At 42.1% G+C, this 23,611-nt stretch overlaps 3 protein-coding genes across 4 annotated transcripts; all 3 read right to left on the bottom strand.

Annotated features, from left to right (window-relative positions):
* Positions 1-1,057: 1,057 nt before the first annotated feature.
* Positions 1,058-5,187, bottom strand: HOXB7 (homeobox B7). The gene is made up of 2 exons (XM_084301032.1): positions 4,672-5,187; positions 1,058-1,691 (listed from the first exon to the last, which is right to left on the bottom strand). Exons 1-2 carry the CDS (start codon positions 5,069-5,071, stop codon positions 1,438-1,440), a joined length of 654 nt encoding a protein of 217 aa, XP_084157158.1. The 5' UTR covers positions 5,072-5,187; the 3' UTR covers positions 1,058-1,437.
* Positions 5,188-7,823: 2,636 nt separating this feature from the next.
* HOXB8 (homeobox B8) lies at positions 7,824-9,403 on the bottom strand (the record flags this gene model as incomplete). 2 transcript variants are annotated; one of them, XM_084300914.1, is made up of 2 exons in its annotated part: positions 7,824-8,131; positions 8,983-9,403. In XM_084300914.1, the coding sequence occupies 2 exons, from the start codon at positions 9,401-9,403 to the stop codon at positions 7,824-7,826; spliced, it is 729 nt and encodes a 242-aa protein (XP_084157040.1). The 2 variants fall into 2 exon arrangements, with proteins under 2 accessions (XP_084157040.1, XP_084157041.1); XM_084300915.1 differs by having other exon boundaries at positions 7,824-8,128.
* Positions 9,404-18,323: 8,920 nt separating this feature from the next.
* HOXB9 (homeobox B9) lies at positions 18,324-22,562 on the bottom strand (the record flags this gene model as incomplete). The annotated part of the gene is made up of 2 exons (XM_084300978.1): positions 18,324-18,559; positions 22,055-22,562. 2 exons carry the CDS (start codon positions 22,560-22,562, stop codon positions 18,324-18,326), a joined length of 744 nt encoding a protein of 247 aa, XP_084157104.1.
* Between the last annotated feature and the right edge of the window lie 1,049 nt (positions 22,563-23,611).

Here is a 23,611-nt window from a genome sequence, read left to right as displayed (position 1 = left end):
AGCATGCATTTGTCGAGCAAGTTATGTGGAGCCTCCGCTGGAGGAATCCGCGTCTTTACTGCGCACCCTGGAAATATAAATAAACAAACAGGCACGGGTGGGGAAAGGGCGGCGAAGGTTGGTCCCTGCGCAAGTGCTTAAAGTTACTCACTTTTGTTTTGCATTGGTGATTTTCCTGCGTTTAATTGCTTTAATTTATTTTATGCGCGCTTTGATGTTAAACATTATTTGGTACTAATGAAATAGTTCTAATCCGCAGTAAGGTAATTGAAAAGCGGAGAGAGAATCTCTCTCTAAAAAAAAAAAAAAAAAGAAAAAAAAAAAAGGGGGGGGGTGTCAGAAGAGGATTAAAACAAAGGGCGGAAAGACTGTTTGGGCTGTTTCTGGCCTCTTTGCATTCCTTCTTTATACTTTTACCTACTTCAGTAATAGCCACAGCACAATCCCAGGGAGAGAGAGAAATGACCAGCCCGTATTTCCGGAGCCCGGATTAATAATTATGTTTTTATATTTCTGCCAAAACTGTTGAAAAAAAAGTATTATATTGATATTTGAAATCTATTGAAATAGATTTTAGCAGTGATCTTGCTAAAAAAGAAAGAGAAGATTAAGATTACAGGTCATGGCATGTTTTAATATAAAAAAGATATTTTACTACACATATTTTCCTTGGGGAAAACAGTAAAACCAAAAGCCTGTGTATTGTTTTAATATGAAAAGGGGACTGAACCCAACGTGATTCTAGAATATTGGAGAATTAATTTTATTTCGAAGAATAGTAATCACAGACGAGGGAAAAGCAAAAAGCAACACGTTGCCATTAAATAAATTGCTACTTCGATATACAACATTTTACGTAGCACAATATTAATTCATTATTTTTTTTTTCCTAGAGACTTGAACAGGGAAGAAGTCCCAGTAAAAATATACACAGACAAAACAGCATAGCAACGTGAAAAGAACCACAGAGGTTACAGGGAAAGGGGGTGATAATCATTCATATTATGTACACGATTCTATATACGCTAAGTATAATTTGCATTCAGATTTTCAGGTCACATTTTCTAAATTAAAGGTGCTAAACACGACCACATTACTTCATACCAAAAAGTACACAGCGAAATACAAACGGAGATTTACAAATTACTTGTACTATCGGAAGACTCACATAGAAAAATGTGTCTATTCTGACTCTAAAGCCACATTTAATAGGTAGATATTTATTCTATTGTCTTATCTCCCCCCACCCCCAAAAAAAGACTTGAATAGGTAGTATTTTCTTTCAGTGTCAGGAAACACAATGCATCATTCCTATGTTTTTAATTATTTATGCACTTATCATTTATGTATTTTAATATATAGTCTTTTCTTCTGTGTGTTTTTCCCCTTTTCTGTTCACGTGGGTTTTCACGTTTCCTGGATCCACATTTTGCCCTTTCATTCTTCCTCGTCGTCCTCCACGTCTGGCTTTTCCTGGCTGCCGGAGCCAGAACAGGCAGTTTTATTTTCTTTTTTCCACTTCATGCGCCTGTTCTGGAACCAGATTTTGATCTGTCTCTCTGTGAGACACAGGGCATGAGCGATCTCGATGCGTCTCCTCCTCGTCAAGTAGCGGTTGTAGTGGAATTCCTTCTCCAGCTCCAGGGTCTGATACCTGGTGTAGGTCTGGCGGCCGCGTTTTCTGTCAGTGCCTGGGAAGCAAAATTAGATTCGTATTAGTGGTTTTTTTTTTTTTTTTTTTTTTTGGTGAGGGAGGGAGTGTTGTTTTGATGCTGCTGTTAGGTTTTGCCATCTTGCTTTTGTCTTGTGGTGCAGCCTAGCAAGCACCATCCACTTGAGTTCCACAGGAGCACAAAATCCTCGGATGAACTGTGCAACATGAGACTATCTTCCTTTTTCATTTGCAAAATCTGCTCCCCATTCTAGAAGCTTTTCCCACTCTTCCTGTTCATAGCTTTGAAACCACTGAACGTTTCATTTTCTTTACTCTAGGAAATGCATGCAGTGTTTTTTTGCATGCATCTCTGATAAGCCTGTGCCTGCGTGTGGCTCCTAGCTAGTGCGTGAACGAACAGCAAACTTCAGAAAGTTTCCTGCCTTCGTAGCACCAGTCAGACTCAGAGTTCCTACTTCAGTTTTAGATGCCAGAAAGTTAGGATGGTTGGGGAATAAATACACACAGAAACATCGAGCAAGAATGTAAGAGGCATCTGATACCTACCCAGATCCAACTATTTGTCCTCTCTTAAAGCTGTCATCAGGGTGCTTGCGTGGAAGGTGTCTTATGGTCTTAATTATTTCAATGAATGTTTTGGGCACAGCAGTTACTTCTGCTTCACTGGGGCTGTGCAGGCAGGGGCTGACATGGGGGCTGATACCCCCGGGCTATTCCTGTGGGTGAGTGCGTACATGAGAAGCGCTTCAACACCTATCCCAGACTCGCCACTACTATTGTGTTGTCCGTGAGCAGGGCTCGGAAAAGGGCCCGACCCTTAATTCCACACACACCCCGTTCCAAACCGACATTTCCTGAGTCCAACTGGAAATAATTATACAATATGGTGTTTGTGATCCTGGCTATATTTTCCATGTAAGTGTATATCTGCAGTATAATATATTATTATTTCCCAAAGAACTCGGGTTAGCAAACAGCAGCTCTCAGCCTCTCCTCCACACATTCCACTAGACTCCTTTTTTTTTTTTTTTTTTTTTTTTTCCTTTTTCTTTTTAAAAGAAGAAAAGACCTAGTCATTAAAAGGAGAAAAAAGTAAAATAGCCATGCTAGCTGTAAAGCAAAAATCTGCAGGTCGTGGAATGTGGGTTGTAAAATCCTCTGAAGAGGAAGAGCCATAAACTGCTGCTGAATAGGGATGACAACTCTATCTCTGCTCGCTGATGAAATTCCACAAGCGCGATCGCACAGTGGGCATCAGGCGGGGGGTGGGTGGGAGGTGGGGGTGTCGGGCGGCAGACGAGAACCCGCTTTTACGACCGAGGTCGAGTTTCTTTAGTTTTAGGCAGAACACATCCCAGAGCATCCAGGGTTTGTAGTGCAGGGACGCTCGTGCTTTTTCTCTGCTTCTAAGATCTCTCTAGTGCTGTTCCTCGCAGCGTCACATGCTAAGGGGGGAAAGGGGGGGAGGGGGGGCAGAGTCGGAGGTCTTCTTAAATCTAAGGTCAGATAAAAGCAGAGACGAAGTGTTTACGACCAGAAATATTTGGTCTTTGATAAATCAACTATAAAAGTGAACAAACTGTAGAGCAGGTACTGGAAAGAACAGACCACCAAATAGCTGTGATGATATCTCCTGCCTTTATAAGCTGCGGTGTATTGGCTGCTCTGTTGGTTTCTTTTTCCTTTACTTTGCAGGGATTCTGGCCCACAGTCCGGTCGCCCCCGAAATTTACTAACAAGACACATTCCGAATATTTGGCTGCAGTGTGAGGTTTGGTCTCAGGGATGCTCTCAAGTTGCAATTTGGCTCCGGCGAAGCCGGGGGTCTGTAGAAATGAGCTCACGCGTTCTCGTCTCCCAGACAGGACAGCAGCGCCTTTCTCCCACCGCCGGCCGGCGTGCCCCGGCTGGGGTCCGGAGCCCCGGAGAAGCCCGGTCTCAGGCTCTCCTTCCATGGACCCGGGTAGAGCCGGGGCGCTCCCGTGCGAGGGAACGGGATGTTTATTAAATGTTAATTGACACTAATACACGGAGATGGAGCACTCTCGTGAACGTAGGCAGCGCGGCGGCCCGGCGTGGAGTGGGTCACTGAGGGAGAGGCGGGCGGCAGCGCGTCCCGCTGCGGGGCGCCCCCCTTCCGCTCCTCGCGGACCTCTACGCGGCCTCCCGCGGGGCTGCGCTGCCAGCGCCGCGGCAGCTGCCCGGAAGCCCCAACTCCACGCTGAGCACCCCAGGACAAGTCCCACCGCCTCCTAAGAGACTTTCCCAGGGCGCAGAGCACACCGCACGCTTCCGCGGGCTGCCTGCCTGGCTTGGATTTTTCTGGTGGTCACACGGATAAAAGTGGTCTCCCTCTCACAGTCCTTATATCCATCCATCCATCCATCCATCCATCCATCCATCCATCCATCCATCCATCCATCCATCCATCCAGATCCCGGCTGGAATGTCAGGGTTTTGAGAGAAGGGTTTTTACTGAACAAGGAATGATGTGTTGCTGTTTCTGATGGTAACATGCTAGGCTTAATTGCAGCATCTGGGACATTGCGGTGAGGGGCTGCCAAATGAAGGTTTTGAAACCTAACAAAACAAGCTTGTGGGTACCTCCCATAAATAGTTCATTTCAGAATCTATATCTATATCTACGTGGGGGTAGCACAATCTTCATCCTGTAAATATAGGAGAAGAAGGGGATGGCCATTATTTCTGCAGCTCTGTCTGTCCCCTCTAAGACAAACTGCCTTTTGGATGGCACATACACAGCCCAAGCAACACTTATAAATATTTAAAGCTAAAAGGATGGCTTTATTGCGGGGGTTTCTCTCTCTCTCTCTCCCTTTTGAAGACGGAGATTCGTTTTCGATGAAACGTCATGAAAGGAGTTGGGGACAATTCCCCCCTCCCCTCCCCCTCCGCCACCCCCCGCGCACGCCATAAAATAATTTACACTCCCCCCACCTCCCCGAGCTCCTCTCTTTAAGGAGGCTTGGGCTTACCTGTGCTCCTCATCCAGGGGTAGATGCGGAAGTTACTGTCGCTTTGCAAATCTGAGTCCCTCTGGTCCGTTTTGTTGCAATTCTGCTTGGAGACATCTCCCGGGCACATCATGGAGAGGTTTTGCTCAAAGGGGGAACAGTGCATGTTGAAGGAGCTGGGCTCCAGGCCGTAGCCGGAGGAGTACATGGTGGGGGTCTGGGGGTGCACGGCGCTGCCACTGGAGTAGAGCCCGGGCATGGAGGCGGCGAAGGGAGGAGTGGATCCGGCCCCATACCCCGATCGCTGGGTGTTGGAGGCGAAAGCGCAAGAAGTTTGCTCGGGAAAGACTCCGGATGGGAAAACCGAACTTGCGGCTTGATATTTAGAAAATAAAGCATTCGCATAATACAATGAACTCATAATTTGGCCGGGTGATTTGTAGGTCGGGACGTTTTAGTGTCGGTTTTACGAGGTACCGTGATATATTACGGAATTAGAGTCCAGATTTACACCAAAAAGGAGCCCTTTTTCCTCCCGGCCCATGTGACGCGCGGGCACGTGGCTCCGGCGGCGCCAATCGCCGCCCGCTCCCTCCTCAGGGGCAAAAAATTGTAGTGCTGCTGGATTTATAAAATATGATAAATAATTGATGCGATATAAAACCCTCCAAGATCTATGCTGGAAGGGGTGAAATTGTGCTGGAGTCGATAAGCAACCTGTAATCAGTTTTCAGCTGAGACCGAGGGAGAAAGAGAAAGGCGAGGGGGGTGTAAAAGCACGTTGCTGATAAACCAGCATCTCCCTCTCGGTCTCTCTCTGCTGGAGGAAAAGGAGTGGAGCTCTATTTATCCTTTTATTGATCCCGTCTAAAATTCCCTCCTTCGCACCATTTCCCTGGCTCCGAGGTACTTTTTCACAAGACAGTACATAATTTCCTCTCCTCCCCCCTTGACCCTCTCCCCCTCTGCGACCACCCCCCAAAGGACAAATGTCTGATTGATACCTAATAGATTCAGGATTCTTTTTCCAAATGCCTTTCAGTTCTATATCTAATTTATTCCAGTGCCACGGGCTTTGAGTTTCGTATTGAGCTGGCATTTGCTTTTCTTGTTGCAAAAAATAAAGACTGTACAGATCCCTTGTTCAACGTGTCAGCGGTTCTGCAGGACTCAATTACAATTATAAGTAAAGCGTTACCAGCTGGCTGATTTGCTTTCTGCTGGAGAAGCAGAGAGACCTTCCAAAATGTGACTTGCCTTTATTTTTTCTTTTTGTTTTTGGGGGTGGTAAGAAAGAAATAAAGTCTTACTGGCACGAAAAGCAGCTCAGACAATGGTGGATGTGCATCTAGGATTTGCATTGTTTCTCTTTTCCCAAGGTTAAGTTGCAAGGGGATGTGTGTGCATCCCCATATACCATACTCTCTCTCTTTCCATGGCAGGAGAATTCACTAGACGATGGGGCAGAGAGCAGCTCAGCCGCACAACTGGCGATTTTGCAGACAGACCAGTGGGAAGAAAGGACAGTGACTCAGACCTGGGCTCTATCTTGTGGAGAAAGTAGGGTGAGGAGAGACGGAGAGATGTAGAGGAGGGGAGAGGGAAAGAAGGGGAAAGGGAAAGAAGGGGAGGGGGGAGGGGGGGAAGAGAGAGAGAGAAAGAGAGAGAGGAGAGAAAGAAAGAGGGAGAAAGAAAGAGAGAAAAAAGAAAGAGAGAAAAAGAAGGAGGGAGAGAGAAAGAAGGAAGGAAGGAAGGAAGGAAGGAAGGAAGGAAGGAAGGAAGGAAGGAAGGAAGGAAGGAAGGAAGGAAGGAAAAGAGAGAGAGAGAGAAAGAGAAAGAGAGAGAGAGAGAGAGAGAGAGAGAGAAAAAGAAAGAAAGAAAGAAAGAAAGAAAGAAAGAAAGAAAGAAAGAAAGAAAGAAAGAAAGAAAGAAAGAAAGAAAGAAAGAAAGAAAGAAAGAAAGAAAGAAAGAAAGAAAGAAAAACACACATTACCTTCAGGAAGGATTTCCACACAGCTTTCCAACCTGTCACCACACATGAACAGTTAGAAACAGCAACAGAAGAAGCCATCGCAGTTGCCCCCCTCACCCCCCCGCCCCTTCTCCACGGTTCCCATACAGCTCTCCGGCCCCAGCCACTGCCTCTGCCTGTCCTAGCAGCGATCCAGCCTGCCAGCATCTCTACAGGCGAAGAAGTCTTTGATGGCGAAGGCTGCAGCTCCGACACAATGACTTTTATTTCCTTTCTATCAAAGTGGTCCTGGAGGAAATGGAGCAGGGTAAAAGAATGATGTCACGGAATTCTCGCTTGTAAACTTTATTGTAACTTTCTTCCGCTGCTTCCAGGTTTAGACAATAGAACAAAGTGATGAAAGAACAACAAAATATATCATTAGTTCCCCCAATAAAGTAATTCACGTATACAGTATACATTCTTTTTCACAGTTAACCTAAAGATCACTTTACAACTTGCTTCACTGTGCGCATGCTAACTAAAGGAGAGGAAAACGCTTTTTTATGCTTTTTTTTTTCTCCTTTTTTTTTTTTTTTAAGAGACATTCAAAAATCGAAAACAAAACAAAGCAAAACAAAATGAAACGAACAAAAGAACAGAAGTAAGGAAAGTAAAGAGAGAAAGAGAGAGATAACTGTAGCATAAATAGGCAGTTTCATGTTGTTGGGATGTTTGTGTCAATCGCTACCTCCAGTACATACAGATAAACCACAACAAAAAAAGTGGAAATTTTAAAAAAAGTGCACAAATGTAATTCCACATAACTTCTATAGCATTGAAAGCTATGTTAACCAACCCACCCCCCAAGAAAGAAGAGAGAGACAGAAAGACAGAGAGAGAGAGAGAGAAAAAAATTCACAGTCATGTTTTACATAAGCTATTGCGTTACACTACCACTAGTTAATAACTGGCAAAAGGCAGGAGAGACCTCCAGACCACTTTTGCATACTGTTCATTGTTTCAAAGGATAATCAGGAAAGTGGTGCTTACAGCTATATTGTTTTACAGCAATAAAATGTTTATTTTTTTTTTCTTCTTTTCTTTCTCTTTTCTATGCATTGTTGTTTCCCACCCCTCCCTTACATTAACTACCATTAATGTGGGGCTTAGGGGCTCTTCCACCCCAGCAGCGCTTGCCTTTCAGTCCTTAAAAATCCTTTTATTTCTTGTCCACCTTCTGTGCTTCCCCTTCCTCGTCCACCTCCTGGGCTCTTTCCATTTTCTGTTTTTCCAGTTCTTCCTGCTCGCATTTGCTGCTGGGAAACTTGTCTTTGTTGTTTTCCTTTTTCCATTTCATCCTCCTGTTCTGGAACCAGATTTTGACCTGCCTTTCTGTCAATCCCAGGGCATGCGAGACCTCGATCCTCCGTTTGCGGGTCAGGTAGGGATTAAATAGAAATTCCTTCTCCAGTTCCAGCGTCTGGTAGCGGCTGTAGGTTTGCCTCCCCCTCCTCCGTCCAGCGGCTGCTGGGGAATTGCAAAGGTTGGGTGGAAAGGGGAAGAAGAGAAGGAGGTTGAAAGATACATAAACCAGGCTCGGGAATAGGCGTATACACACACACAGACACACAGAGACACAGACTCGCAGACACACACACACACACACACTCACTCCCCCCTCACACATACACATGGGAGGGGGAGGAAGAAAGGACTCGCAGAAGCAAAGGCAGGAAGCAAACAGGGAGAAGGAAAGACTGTTGTATTACATTATAAAAGGGAAGATGGTTATAAAGGAAAAGGGTGATGGTGGCGGAGGAGGGGGAGGGTCACACACAAGCCCACTACAAGCAGCTCAGCTAAAGCCTTCACTTGTACACTCATTATTACCCGAACAACACAACATACTCTGGCTCCCTAGGATCCAGGAGGCTGCCCACACAAAAAAAGAGCTGCAGCCCAGGGAGAGCAAGCAGCACGACCAAAATCCCCAATCAAACGCAAAACAGAAAATGAGAGTCTTTTTAAGGCTGTAAAAGTGCCATAAACTTTAAGGATGCTTCCTTCCACTGAAAGCCCGGCTCGCTGAGCCCCCAGAAGAAAAGGTCTCCTTCAGGGTAATTAAACTATAAAGCAATTTACAAGTGCAAAAGTTTACCCTCATAAAGCAGTAAAATACAGTCACTGGGGAAGAAAAAGGGAGCAAAAGAAAGAGAGAAAGAAAAAGACAGAAAGAAAGAGGGACAGACAGACAGAAAGAAAAAGAGAGAGAGAAAGAAAAGAGAGAGAGAGAAAGAAATAAAGAAATAAAGAAAGAGAAAGGGATACTTTATGGGCTCTGGAAACACTCCTTCGCTGTCCTTTCCATCTCGCCTCACCTTGCGGTCGCATCCAGGGGAAAAGCTGGGTCGGAGAAGGACTCTGCTCCGAGCTCTCCGCCTCCTCTCCAAGGCCGCTGGCAGCAAGCTTGCAGTCCGTGTACTGCACCAAGTCCGACTCCTGGGCGCTGAAGAGGCTCTGCCTTTGCAAGGGGTCGTAGCCATAGAAGTTGCTGGGGTCCCCATGGCACGCCACGGCGCAGGGATTCTGTTGGTAAGGGGAGCTGGAGAGTGAGGATGCTCCGTGGTAAAACTCCTGGATTTGGGTCGGATGCTGGAAGGTGCCACCCGTGCTGGGTCCGTACACCACCGTGGGTCTGCCCCCAAGATCCTGAGCGAACCCACAGTCATAGTAATTGGGACGCAAGGAGTCCCCGGTCTTGTATTTGGAGAAGAGTGAGTTGACAAAATAAGAGCTCATCTTAATTTAAATAATAATATTTGTTCGGAGGAGGAAAAAAAAAAAAAAAAAAAAAAAAAAAGAAGAAGTAGCCAACCAAACCTGACCACGGGAATCTATCAGCAAAAAAAGAAAGCGCTCAGATGCTAAGCAACGACAGTTTGTGTTTTCCAGGAATATAAAAGGAGGATATAATCAAAACTCTAAGCCTGCATGATATTGAATTCTTTCCTCCCCCCCACCCCTAAAAAAAAAAAAAATCGCCACTTAAAGAGTTCTCGCTTTACATTTCCAAGAAGAGATGCCAGTTCATAAACAGTTTTCAGTGATTTACTTCAGCGCAAATGAGTTGTTTCATATTTTGCAGTGTCTTTTCATGATCATTTGCATCTATTACCAAAACCTCATCCTATTGGCTTCTCCTTACTCCACACGGACTCTGCACTGCATGATTGTGAAAGGAAGAGTGTGAGAGAATAAAGAAGGAAAAGCAAGCGAGGGGGGGAGAGAGAGAGAGAGAGAGAGAGAGAGGGAGCGAGAGAGAGGGAGAGGGAGCGAGAGAGAGAGGGAGAAGGAGGTGGGGTGAATATACGGATTAAATATGTTTAACTACCTACATTAATGAGATATCTCTCGCCTCACAACAAATCACATACCTAGACCACCCAAAAGATTGATTTTTTGGGGAGTGCTGGAAAATTAAAGAGAGGCGCTCTCAGTCGTTAATTTCAAAATTTTAACGAGGCAGTTTTAGCCTTTTTAAATGTCAGGGTCGCTTTGGAAAACTGTAAAAGAACACGATTTAATTGCTACCAGTTTTAAAAGGTCCTATAAATGTAATTGGTATTTTAATACAAGTTATCAAATCATACAGCTTCTTACCCTAAACATATTTTAAAACAAACGAGGTAGTCATATTTAACATTTTAATGATCAATTTCCTTATTATTGATAAAGGTTTAACTATCACATGAAGGGAATTGCATTTGTAATAGCCCCAAAAAAGGCTGTAAACTGTTTAACAAACTATAAAATGCCATAAAGCCGGGGATGTTGTTGTTGTTTATACCGCACTACATAAAAGCCGTTAGGATTTTACGAGTTCTTTCCTCTACTGCTATAAAACAGAGGTTTCGATTGGACCCGTCCGCATTACAGCGAGATGTTGAGGTGTCAATATTGAATTAAAACGATTATAGTTTTTCATATATAACATTGACTTTTTGAATCTCTCTCCTAGCCCCCTCCCAGCCTCCTCCCCGGTGCCCAGCTCACACAGAGGAGTTGTTCAAGATGTGTTTGGGGATGATTACAAACTAAAAGTATTGTTTCGCTTATCACATCCAGAACAGAACCTTTATGGTCAGTAACTGATGGCTGCTTCCCTACCTCACCCCGTCCCCAATAACTTTTTTTTTTTTTTTTCATGATACTTATGAAAAGTAGGGAGAAAAGGGGGATGGGATAAGTGAAATAAGATAGAGGCTTTCTATTTTATTGACATTTGTTAAGAACGAAGTAAACTTACCCCTAAGATGCCAACGCTGCAAATGTCCACAGTCTAAACACACAGGGGGTAGATTTTGAAATTCATTTATCGCAGTCAGCAAATATTACAGAGACGTATTTCAGCTAATAACGACACCAAACCCTCCCAACTTAAATGCTGTCCCAGCGTGCCTAACACCCACGACGCCTCTCCAAGCCCCTTGCATTGCCATCTCTATTTTCCAATCCTTCAACCTCCAGTAGAAGTCAAAGACACTCTTCTAAACATTTATTTTTGTTTTCCCTTTTCCCTAGGTAGATTTCTGCTGAAATCCATTGTATCCATCTGCGCAGTATTGACACGGAAAGGTGAATAAAGAACGTTTTTACTCCTGCCTGCCTTGAGCTGAAGGACAATTTTCAACTGTCCACAAGAAAAAGAGTACAAGTCCTCGCTTTGTTGGGCTTTGGTAAAAAGTACTTGCATTGGCAGTGGGAATAAGCAAGGAATTAAGGTAGACAAAAAGACGGAGAGAAAGAAAGAAAGAAAGAAAGAAAGAAAGAAAGAAAGAAAGAAAGAAAGAAAGAAAGAAAGAAAGAAAGAAAGAAAGAAAGAAAGAAAGAAAGAAAGAAAGAAAAGATAATAACGGAATAAAACTTTAAAACCACCCTTAGAGAAATAATTTAAGTAAATACGTTTCGTTTATTTTGTGTAGGGATAATTTCAGCCGAGTCTAAGAGCCTTTTCAAGTAATTATTGTGGTTGAAGTACTTGCAGTGGTATAATTAAGGCTTTTCCCCCCTAAAAGACAAGTTAACATTTTATTTTTCTCAACACTTTTATTGTCGATTGAGCAGATTTTGGTTTCATCATTGAACATAAAAACCTAGAAATGGTGCACATAAGTAAATAGAAATAAACAGCGTGGTGTGGGGATGCTCGATACTAGAATTTTCAAGAAAGCAAAACCTTGAATTGACTAAAGGATTTTTAGAAAATAATTTATGTTCTTCTATGGGTGTTTACAGGCGTACTCACATCTATTGAAGTTTATTAAATAAAAAATAGCAGCCGTTCCCATTCATATATGGAGCATGGGAAGGCTTGAGGGAAGTTGCTCTTGGAAGTTCACATTTTATCAAGTGCAGTAGAATTTTATGGTCATGAAGTGATGGTAACTCATCAATGCACCAGAAATCAATAGCTGATCTTAAATCATTCATATACTGTACTCAGATTCCTGAGGAAAGGAAAATGTTTCTATCATAAGAAAAAACAAGTGTGCATCTATGTGCACGTGTGTGTGTATGTGTGAGAGAGAGAGAAGATAATTTATAAATACCCAGTGGAGAAAAGATTTGTTGAGAATTGACAAGAAAGAAAGAAAGAAAGAAAGTGTGAGAGAGAGAAAGGAAGGAACCCCAAACCTTTTGCTAGGTAAACCTTAACTTTTCACTGCTCTGCATTTTAATGAATGCACAAGGGTAGTATTTCTCTCTCTCTCTCTCTTTTTTTTTTTTTTTTTTTCATCTGTATCTGTTTACATTTGTATTTCATTTTAGAGGATTTAAATAGAGTCTTGAGATGTTTAAACTTTGACTCTTTAAACAACATATCAAATCGCTTGGGCAATGATTCCTATTCTGTTGCGTGCATAGTTTTAATTTGTTACATTATTCACCAGAATACTGCATATCGGGAAATGGGCATATTTTCTTGTGTATCTTCGGAGGAGCATGTATTCAGAAAATGCATTGTTATAATAATTTGAATGAAAAACTATGTTGAAATATTTGCCATCTTTTCTTTCTGTGCTAGTTGTAGCTGAATATAAGGATTGCAATGTCTGAATAATTACTGTCTTGTAATTATGAAGAAAAAGATGTCCCACAAAAAAGTGAACTAATAGAGTTAAAATTTTACATTTTTTTTGCTGGTGCAGCATCTTTGGAGTATTTATACGCAAAACAAAACATGGTAAGATCACAGCAGTTTAGGTTAATTTACTATATTGTAGCATTTTGAAGCCTATTAATGAAGACAAGAAACAGCGGCAGTTCTACCAAAAGGAGGAGGAAGTATATAAAAAAAGCTCAAATTCTAAAAGGTATATCCCATTTTTAGGCGATGGCTAAGAAAGCTAAAACATATAAAATAAAATAAAGAGATGAGAAAGCGCAAACCATCCTAACGGCCAATTTAAATAGCCAAGGAAAAATATCCTGATTTTGTATGTGCTTCTTTCTTCCCGAAATCTTTGAGCCACTCTCTTTTCCAGTACTTCAAACGTAAATCTTTGGTTTGAGATAATAAAGCTGTCCTCCCACCTCCATCCAAACTCTCAGAAAACAAAATGACTTTTTTTCTCCCTTTTAACGAACATTTACAATAGATGCGTGTCCCACCTCTCATTGCATCCCAGCACAGAGCCACGAGATTAACACCCCCCCCTTTTCTTTTAGCCTCACATAATTTACCCTCGCAGAGAAAAAAAATAGATGTAACCTATAAAATCGGAAAAATAGCTATAATTAACCCTATATTTTATGCCTCGGGATTATTCATGCCCGTAGCGAACAGCCCGGCCGCTGCCGCTAATCCAATCAAGGTGTTTCGAGGAGCCCCGCGGCGGCGCGCGGGAGCCGCGCGTCTCTCGTGGAGCAATGGCGCCACCGCGCGGCCCCTGGCGGCACCGCAGCCCCGCGGTGCTTCCCCCTCCGGGCCTGCGGAGAGGGGCCCGCGAGGGCCGGGGCACCGCCACCGCGAAGGGCGGTGAGGAGCGAAAGGAGTGAGAAAGAGGAGAGCTAGCTTCTTCCTCTGCACCGCTCAGCGCTGAAAGCGCTCTCTGCGATGCGAAAGCTTCACCATCCAGTCACTCTACTAGCAATAAAAGAGACAAAATGGGGTTGCTTTTGAAAACCTCTATTGTTTCAAATTCCGAGACTAAACAATTGATCATTCTGCTCTGGAGGGGGAAGGCCGGAGCTGTAAACCGATAAAGAGCTTCCCAAGCCCAGACGTCTCGCCAGAACTTAGTGTGTGAGTGTGGGGGGTGCATCTGTGTGGTGGTGGTGTTATTGTACACACGGCTCAGCATTCTGGCAGCCTGGAATTGCTTTAAAGGAAAATAATAATAATAATAAAACTGAACAACAACAGCAAAATAACAAAGGGTATAATCCAGAGTGCTGGATTTTCACAGAAACTGCAAGAGAAGAATAAATTAGCAAAAGTCCCTCCCCACATTTTATCCCCCCCCCCCCTTTCTTATTTTTTAACCTACCCCCTCCCATAGGGAAAATAAAAAGGAGGTGAACTTTGTATGTGACTGAAGCAGAAACAAGAGCTTTTACACGTTGGGTTTCCCCACATTCCCAAGTCGTTGTAGTAATTTAGGAGTTCCTGAAAGTTTTCTTGCACTGTTTGCTTTACAGCCGTTTAGTTCCTTAACCTTCAGAAATTTATACCCTATAAAGTTTTATAGCGGTCATATTCTTTTATTGCAGCACACTGCACTGAATTTTCCTTTTTTTATGACAAGTTACTTCCCTTTCTCTCTCTTCCCTCAATAAGCTCCAAGTATCTTTTTTCTTCTTTTGTTTTCTTTTCAGAGCTTCCTCAAAGAAAGGATTTTTTAAAGAAGTGAAATATTGCCCTTTAGAGCGCCCATTATGTTAAAAATTAGTGGAAAAAAAGATTCTCGGTTATGTTTCTCAATACCTGCTTCCTGTAGGGTTGAGCAGGTCTCATTTGTTGTTTGTATATTTGTTGATGTATTAGGTTTTGTTTATTTGTTTGTTTGTCGTTGTTTTTAATATATAGGTGGAAACACTTTCCAGGAGTTTGTATTTGTTCTCAAGCAACAAATTATCAAAAGAACTTAGAGACGAAATTACAGTAACCGCTAAAAGAGTCCTTGAAAAAAGGAATCGCGTGTCAAATCAGAGGTGATGCCAAGCAGGGAAGGCAGGGTGGGGTTTCTCACTGTTTGTTTTGGTTTTCTATTTTTTCTTTAGCAAAGTTTTCATAGGGAAGTAGAAGTATAAAGCAGAGAGAAAGTAAAATAAAGCCTACCCACTGTGCACTTCTACTTCTGGTCCCCAGAAGTAGATCTTGCTGATGCAAGAATGCAAAAGTTAAAACCTCAAAAAAGAACAAACAAACAAATAAACAGCGGTGAATGCAATAAGAGATTAACGATCTCTGACTTAAAAAAAAAAAAAAAAAAAAAAAAAAAAAAAAGATTTAGAAACGCATAAAATCTGCAAAAGACCGAATAAGCACTTGCTACACTGGAAAGGAATTATTTCCATTTGTCTCTGGACGTATTTTTAACCTAAGCAAAAATTGATTCTTATAATACATTTAACGAGACACTAAAGAACGCAGAAAAACGCAATGAAAATATTTATGAAATTTTAGACGAAGCAGTATAACACAATGACATATAGGTACTGTTGTTCTAAAATCGATTTTTATTCTGGAGCATTAAACATCTGTAGAAAATACATCCAGGCTGATGCTACAGAAGACAGTTTTTCCAACATTTTTAAAGTATATTTCCTAATAAAATGAACTAATATTTTAAATTCTATTTTAAAAGAACCTTATGTTGTTGTTTTAAAAATATCTGCTCTTTACCACAACTCTAAAGAAAGTGAAAAGCGTTTCTAAATTCTAGTGTCCGATGGGTTGCAAACATCAATTAAATCATGGGTACACTTCTCAAAAATATAGTAATGTGTATTTAGTGAACTGCAAGCTCAGTTCCAAAAATGAGGAATATATAAACCTAGCAAGAAGCAGATCTAGAAGTTCATTCACCCTTGAGAAGAATCAAATAAAACTGAAATAATTAGGTAGATAAACACATCTAATCATCTTTTTAATTATTTTTTTCATATTCTTTTTTTTTTTCTTTCTTTCTTTCTTTTTTTTTTTTTTTTTAATAAATTCGGATTTAAAGAAATGATCCTGCCGCCATTTTTTTTTTCAGCTCAGAATATCTGCAACAGCTTTTTTCTTAATTTAGTTTTGAGGAAGGAGTATAGATATTTTGACACAGGGTGAAGTTTAGTTAAGTTTCTCTCTCTCTGGCAACATGATAATTAAATTTTGAAGCCCCCTAAGTTTTGAAGCCCCAGAGGAGCTACTAAAAGATGGAAAGCTTCAAAAGAGAAAGTTTAGGCATTAAAACAAACTTTCTGAGAAATTGTCTTACACACTGGTTTCTGGTCGAGTGAAAGATTTTTTTTCCCTTTTATAAGGAATTGAATTGGTGTAAATTTCGGTGCACCGAGGTGCAGCTACTTGTTTCTTATCTCTGGATCATGAAAAGAAGAAACAAACAAAATAAAACAGGAACACTTGGGGGAAAAAATAGTTAAAAAAAAAAAAAAAAAAAGGAAAAAACGGAGATCTTCCCATCACTTCCTCCCAGGGCAATCTCTGTTTATATCAGATAAAAGTGGTCTCAAAAACTAATGCTAAGGATACACAAGTTAGTAGCTTATGAAATCAGATTTGCACTGATTCGTTAACATATACAACAGAAATCGATGTGTCTTCTCTTCCCCACCCATTCACCCAATTAAAACAAGCTACCTTACACTTGCGTTGTTCCTAGAAAGCCTCCTGGCAGCTAAATATACAAATTTGCACACGAAGAAAAAAAAAAAAAAAAAAAAAAAAAAAAAGGAGAGAGGTTTATTTCGGTATTTTCCATCAACTAACAACTGAAGAACTCTTTGTATACTTAAAAGCCACAATAGAGACAGAAAACGAGCTTCAACATTCACAGAAACACAACCACAAACACATTTTACAATAGCCACCATGTAATCAACTCGTACTAACCCACCCGCCACCCTCTCCCTCCCCCCCTTCCCAAAACAAAGTTAAGTCTTACAGAGATAAAGGAAAACCAGTCCCTCACGGGCGGTTCAGAGAAACCTCCAGCGGATCTGTCAGATGAGAAACCAGCTCCGTCCGGCATGACATAAGACCTCGTTTGTAAACAATCAGGGTCTATATTTGTTACACTGGATGCTCTTCGGGAAAAGGGTGGGTGAGCGCCGAGCCGCGGAGCCGCCGCAGCCCCCGGTGCCACCCGCGGGCCGGGGCTCCCTCCCAGGGGAGGTGGCGGCCCCGGGGCCGGCCAGGCACCGGGCCCCGAAGTGAACGGGGTCGCAGTGGGAAAACATGCCGTGAGCTCGCTTCACCACGGAGCAGGCGAAAAAAACACAACACCGGAGTATTAAAAGCATCTCGTCAAACAGGAGGAGGAAGAAATACACACACTCTATGGTTGGCACTTTATCTCTGCAACAGCCTACTGCTTTAGGAAAAGTCAATTCACAATAAATTATAAATATGCTAGCACTAAGAACACAACCTTTCCCACTCTTACAGCTCTACTAAGGTAGTTTTTTAACTAGAAAATCCCATTCTTCCTGTCCTCTAAAAGTTAGGAATAAGTTGGCAGGGGTTCTTCCGCCCCCTTTTCTCCTAAATAATTTACAATGCGGCTCTGAGAGTGCCCCCCACACGCACTCTCGTCTCCCTCCTCGTCTTTTCTCCTCTTCCAAGTGACCCAATATAAAGCTACCAGATGAGGATGTTTGCCTGTAAAGATCCTACTAAACTTCCAGGTCAAAGTCACATATCTGCCATGACAAGATTGAAATAAAAATCCCGCATAATAAAACCAACCGGAAAAAAAAAAAAAAAAAAAAAAGGAAAAAGAAAAAGAAAATGAAAAAGAAATAAAGAAACCCAGCGCAGCTGGGAGTTGGGCTGTCACTAACCGACTTGTCCAGTGTAAAGTTGACGAATTGAAAATGATTTGTTGGGTGCAATTAAACGCAAGTCTTACGAATGTGTCTGTCTTGCAGTAGTTTAATTAAATCGTCTGGTTCCTTGGCCACCTCAACGTTTGTATGTCTGTGTGTTTGTGTGCCTGCGTGCACCGGGGTGCTGTGAGTGTTGTAGAGAATCTTTGTCCTTACGTGGATAAAGAAAGACAGCGTGGTTTGGTGGAAGCTTGGACCAGAGCTGTTTGTGGCCAGTTTTGTTTGCCGTCTTGCCTTCCATGGAGAAAATGCAAGCAGAGAAATCTGCTGCTCAGACAGGAGCCTGTGTCTATGTAACGCTGTAGGGAGAAGAAAAAATAAAATAATAATAATAATAATAAAAAGATAATAGAGAAAGACAACAAGAAAATAGAAAAACCCAGCATGTGTCTCCAAGGAGGAGCTGCAGTTTTTGCTAAGTTGCCTCATACGTGACAACACTAGGAAGATAAAAATAATAAGCAACATCTCGCATGCAAAGGTGGAGATGGGAAATGGGAAGGATTTCCCGTTGTTTGGGTTATTTGTATGTTAGCACTACAGTTCGGATGCGCGGCCGCAGAGGCTGGGGAAGGAGGGAGGGGTGCTGCTTTTCTGGTTTTCACTCTTTGCCCTGTTCCTTGTTCATTTTCTTCATTTTCATCCTTCGGTTCTGAAACCAGATTTTGACTTGTCTCTCACTCAGGTTGAGGAGTCTGGCCACTTCATGTCTACGGTCCCTCGTCAGGTACATATTGAATAAAAACTCCTTCTCTAGTTCCAGGGTCTGGTATTTCGTGTAAGGGCATCGCTTTTTTCTGGAGGAACGGGCGTGAAGCCAGCTGGCAGCTGGGTTGGCTGAAAGAAAAGCAGCAAGATCAATACGATGCAGCTTGAGTGTTTCTCAGAAGGTTTTAATCATGCCATCAAATATTAAGATTATACATACGGATATGCACACCCGAGTGAAAAATGCTCACTGAGATATGAGCTGGCAGCAGAGGCCCTATGATAATAGTAGAGCATCGTCAGGACGAACAAACCCGCGTGGATGTGGGGGGTGCCCCAGTCCCGAAAAGCTGCCGCGCCCGTCCCCTGCGCCTCCGCGGGTGGGGGTCTGGGCTGCAGGCAAGAAGCAGCAGCGCGTTAGATTTCCCCGTGTGTCTGTGTGCACATACATGTCTGCGCACACATGCTCACTTGCACATACATGCTTGCGCACATGTATGTTTGGGTGCACACGTGTCTTCTGTACCCAGTAGCAGAGCTCCCGCCGACTTTTTGCCAGGTCTATCCATACCAGAAAACACCCACATACATGCACTTACAGATTTGCATAATGCCTATCTGCGCGTTCCATATGCTATACTCAGAGAAACCAATGCAAAAATTATATATATAATTCAGATGTGTTTTCCCACGTGTCTCCAGATGCACTCCTACAGACACAGCGTGCAGGCAAAGAGTATTGAGACGATGTCTGAAAAAAAAAAAAACTTTCATAAATTCTGCCTATTTTGCTATGTGGCAAGAAATGGTCTTGATACCATAAAAATCCTCTGAGGGCTAGCTGCGCTCTCCTGCCGGAGATCTGGACAGTGTTATGCAGAGAGACGGACATTTGCAGGGCTGCTTCGAAGGGGAGAAATGCAGCCAAAAATAAATAACAGACTGCCCGTCACTCTCGCGTATGGGAGAAGTTACGTGGGAATCTTTTGCAAAAAGCACATTTCAGGAATAAACCTAATCAAGCCGGGGTGGGGTGGAGTGGGGGATGGTGTTGGGGTGACGGGACAGGACACGACATTTTAGAAATGAGTCCCACAGACACAGTACTTGGGGAAGGTACTATGGGAAGGTTGCACACAAAGGTGAAGTCCTTTTGGGATAAACAATAGAGCATTTACTAATCACATGTAAATTTTAGAGGACCGTTGGGTAACTGAATACTGGAAAAGCAAAATGAAGGTTTATAGACAGACCACGTATTTCTATTTTATTTCCTTTTCGTTCTCTGAAATTGTGACTGAAGCCATAAACCTTTACACCAATTAAATGGACCATTATAAATATATACATACACACACACGCGCCCCATCAGAACATTTCCTCTTTGTAAAATTAAATATATTGAATATTTTTAAAAAATAATCCGGTTAATCTTCCATTGTAAGTAATGCCTCTTACAAATTTGCACGGCTATTTCCTTAATGTAATTGACTTAATCTAATATGCAGAATTAAATATTAAAGAGGAAGAAAGCTGTTAATAATTGATACTGTTAATCCTGCTACCCATCCTTTAATGGGTATGGAGGGCTGTGCTTCATAACAGACATTTATTTGGTTTGATTTTATTTTTTTGGTTATATCTTGGATCGGTAAAATATGAGATATTTTAAATGCGAGTATTGTTTTACCTACTTACTGTATATACGTGCCTAAACTGGCAAGCGAATTAGTAGAAGTTCTGGCACATGCACTCTTTAAAATCTGGCAAATAAATTAACAGATCCCGGTGCCATATACAGTGTAGAGATTCATTATTGTGAAATACTTTCAAAAATTGAAAGAGTCAGGGAAATTGGTGGGAGCACTTTCTGCAAAACAGCTCCGTCTTCCAGCCCTGGCAGGCTCTCAACATTACCCCAAATTAAACTATTATTTAAAACAAAATATGCATCTTAACCACATGCCATAGAAACCACACAGCATCCTCTTAGCGTGGGTCCCTGCACTTACTTATAACATAATAACATTTTCTTGGACAAGATTTTTATATATTCAATTTCAGGGACATTGAGCACAGAACCTGGATATTTAATTCTTTCAAATCATTCACCTCACGGTCGCAGTTTGTTCTGGATCTCTGCCCAGTACAATAGAACAGGACTTTCTTTTTCGCGCGCCTGTGTGTGAGTGTGTGTGCGTGCGCGTGCATGGTGCAAGTTAAATGATAGGAAAAAAATGTCACCATAACATCCCGGACACAGAGGAAAGGAAATCACGAGGCTCGAGAATATACTGAGAATATTTTTAATTCTATGGTAGCAATAACAATCTCTGTTGCTCTTGCATGTTGGTGGGGAAAAAAAAAAAAAAAAGTTAATTCAGGAGGAAAAAGAATGACTGTGACAGTGTGTCCTGCATACACTCTGCAGAGCTATACCCTCGGCAGGGGCTGTTTCTCTGCCATTTCCAGCCGGGAAGTTTATACAACTTCGGCTTTCGTTGCAAAATATTTACCATGGTGGTGAAGCCAAGTTTCTCTCTCACCTCCAACATAAGCTTTCGGTCACTTTTACCTTTCAGATGGAAACTAGGTATCAACCGAAACTGCGTGAGGTGAAGGTACTGATTCTTTTTTACTTAAATGCTTTCGCATAATTTTAATAATATTATTATTATTATTAATAATAATAATAATAGCATTAATTATAGTAGTATTAAGTACTTTCAAGAAGAAAGGTTTTCTGTTCTATATTGTAGATCAGAAAAAAACAAACAAACAAACAAAAAACTTAATCAGGTCACTGAAAAAGCAGATGCTCAATTTTAACTGTTCCCCTATCTGGCTACCTTACAAATTAAGAACTAATTAATCTGGAGACACCCCCTCCCCTCTTTTTTTTTTTTTTTTTTAACTAAGAAATATCATATGGCTGTGAAATAGTTATACCCTGAACCGTAACATTTAACAAACAAATAAATATAAATAACCCCCCCCCCCCCCCCAAGAAAGCAACAACCAAAACCAACAACAAAACAAACACTGAAATCCACTGCCACCACCACCAAAAAACACGAAAAAGTATGAGGAGGAGAGCCTCTTCCTGAATCTGCCGAGGTAAATGAGAGCAACGGGCATGGAAAAGACCTCTCTGCTGTTTACTTCGTTCAAGTGAACTTTTCCTCCGTAATTTTCGCTCTTTCCCCCCTTGTTCTCCCCCGATCGCAACCCTCCGCTCCTCTTTCCCTACCTTTCCCCCCGACATTTTTTTTCTCCCCCTTTCCTTCCCCTTCACACACAGACCCCGCACAAATTTGCTCCCGCTTACAAAAGTGATCTCTGCAGCCGGAGTCAGCGCTCTGTAGGAAAGAGGATGACTTGATCCAGCTTTTGTCCGCTCTGGACTCTGTTTTGCTCAGAGACGATGCTCATTTTTATTTTTATTTTTATTTATCTGCAGAGACAATGCCACCCCTCTCCCCTCCCCACCTCTCCCCTTATGTTGGCATCAGCAATCTGAGAGTTTTCTTTAAGCCCTGATTTTAAACTTTATGCAGCATTGTCCCATTTTATTGCACCTCCTCCAGCTTTTATACTGTTTACTTCCTCACTTTTATAACTTACTTTGATCTGTTCTGTCTTTGTCTTCGCTTCCTTCACAAACTTTATTGTCCTCGAAGCTGGGCCTTTGATTGGAAACGATCCCTTCCCTTGCAGCAGAAGTTTCTAAATTGTACTCCTGTGTTCCCTGTTTATGGACATCCCCGGGACGGCCCAGCAGCGGCTCTGCCTTAACAGATCCCTGCCCGGGGAGGTTCTCTGCTCTGGGCACTGGATCCAGCCAGCTCCGTAGATACCTGCTATCAGATGGGACGCTTTGATGTTGAATATATGGATGGTAGACGGCAGGAAGGGTACCAGAAGAATGTGGATTCAAAGGAGTCCAGGAAGCGCTGAAAACTGGAGGTTTTGGCTGAAAACTACAAGAGGGGAATTCTAGATGTTCATTATGCCCAGCTTGCCTGGAACTTGTATATTGCCCAGATGAAAATTTGGCTGAAGGCGAGTCTTCACTTTCATGACTTATAATAGAGTCGACATAATAATTGCTAAGAGTCCCAGAAATGGACATTCTCAGACATCATACAAAGCACGGTTCAATGAAGGGAAAAAAATATATAGGACAGATCTAGATTTGTACTCTACCCCCTTCTCGAACTTCCTAGCCAACAAAGTACAGTTGGGCTGCTGTGTTGTGAGCTCCCAGCAAAATGATTGGTCAAACTTTTTTCGTGTGCCTGATAAAGCGTCAGTCTCGGCGTAAATCAATCGAAGCCAAGGGGGCTGCGCTGCGCTGTCATCCGCCCTTGCATTCCATATCAAGGATGGATTGTTTTATGTTTATGCAATGCTGCAAAACGTCAGTAGTTTAGAAAAGCCACGAAATAGGCAGCGCTGGGGCTAATAGCTAAAATCCCTTCACAGATTTGCTCCTGAAACATTTGGTTGGGGGGGTCCAGGAGGGGGGAAGATTTTTTTTTTTTAATATTATTATTTTTTTAAAGAAAGATGCTGATGTACTCACTTTGCCTTTAATAACCATCATGGGGGAACAGATAAAAGCTATGCTTTGCCACTCGGGCTCCAGAGTATGATAGCAAAAAGCCAGACTACGTACAGACCACCACACACCCGGTGATTTCATACACATACATAAATGTGTGTGTCCATTACAGGCATATATCCATAAATACTGATATGTATGCATTTTTTGAAAAGTAAAAAAAAAAAAAAAAAAAAAAAAACAAACAAAAAAAACAAGAGATCTAAGTAGTAAGAGTGGTGGGGAAGGTGTTATAAATAATTAACCTTCTGGCATTGGAAAATGGATTGTTAACATGGTAAAATAATAAGTTTTAATATGAAATTTATAATGTCACTGGCATGTACACATTACTACTTTGACCATCGAGCTGAGGAGACACAACCTCCTGTATACCTCCAAAGCTTGTCTTAGACTGCATGGTTTTATACATATATACTATCTAAAAAATATCTCCATATATGAGTACATGTTCACGTATTTTGCGACATAATATCAGGATTGCTTTGCTTGGATTAAAATAGTTTACTATGTTGCTGAAACCGTAAGCCTTCATTTAACTTTACAAGGCTAGTAAA

This window comes from Netta rufina (assembly GCF_964035555.1).
Source record: "Netta rufina genome assembly, chromosome: 24".
Taxonomy (NCBI): Eukaryota; Metazoa; Chordata; class Aves; order Anseriformes; family Anatidae; genus Netta; species Netta rufina.
The sequence above is the reverse complement of the archived record's forward strand: the minus strand, read 5'-3'. Positions and strand labels throughout refer to the sequence as shown.

Coding starts and splice junctions, on each gene's coding strand:
- HOXB7 (XM_084301032.1), bottom strand. CDS start 5,071: ATGAGTTCATTGTATTATGCGAATGCTTTATTTTCTAAATATCAAGCC. Junction 1,692..4,671: donor CCCCTGGATGAGGAGCACAG/GTAAGCCCAAGC, acceptor TTTGCTTCCCAG/GCACTGACAGAAAACGCGGC.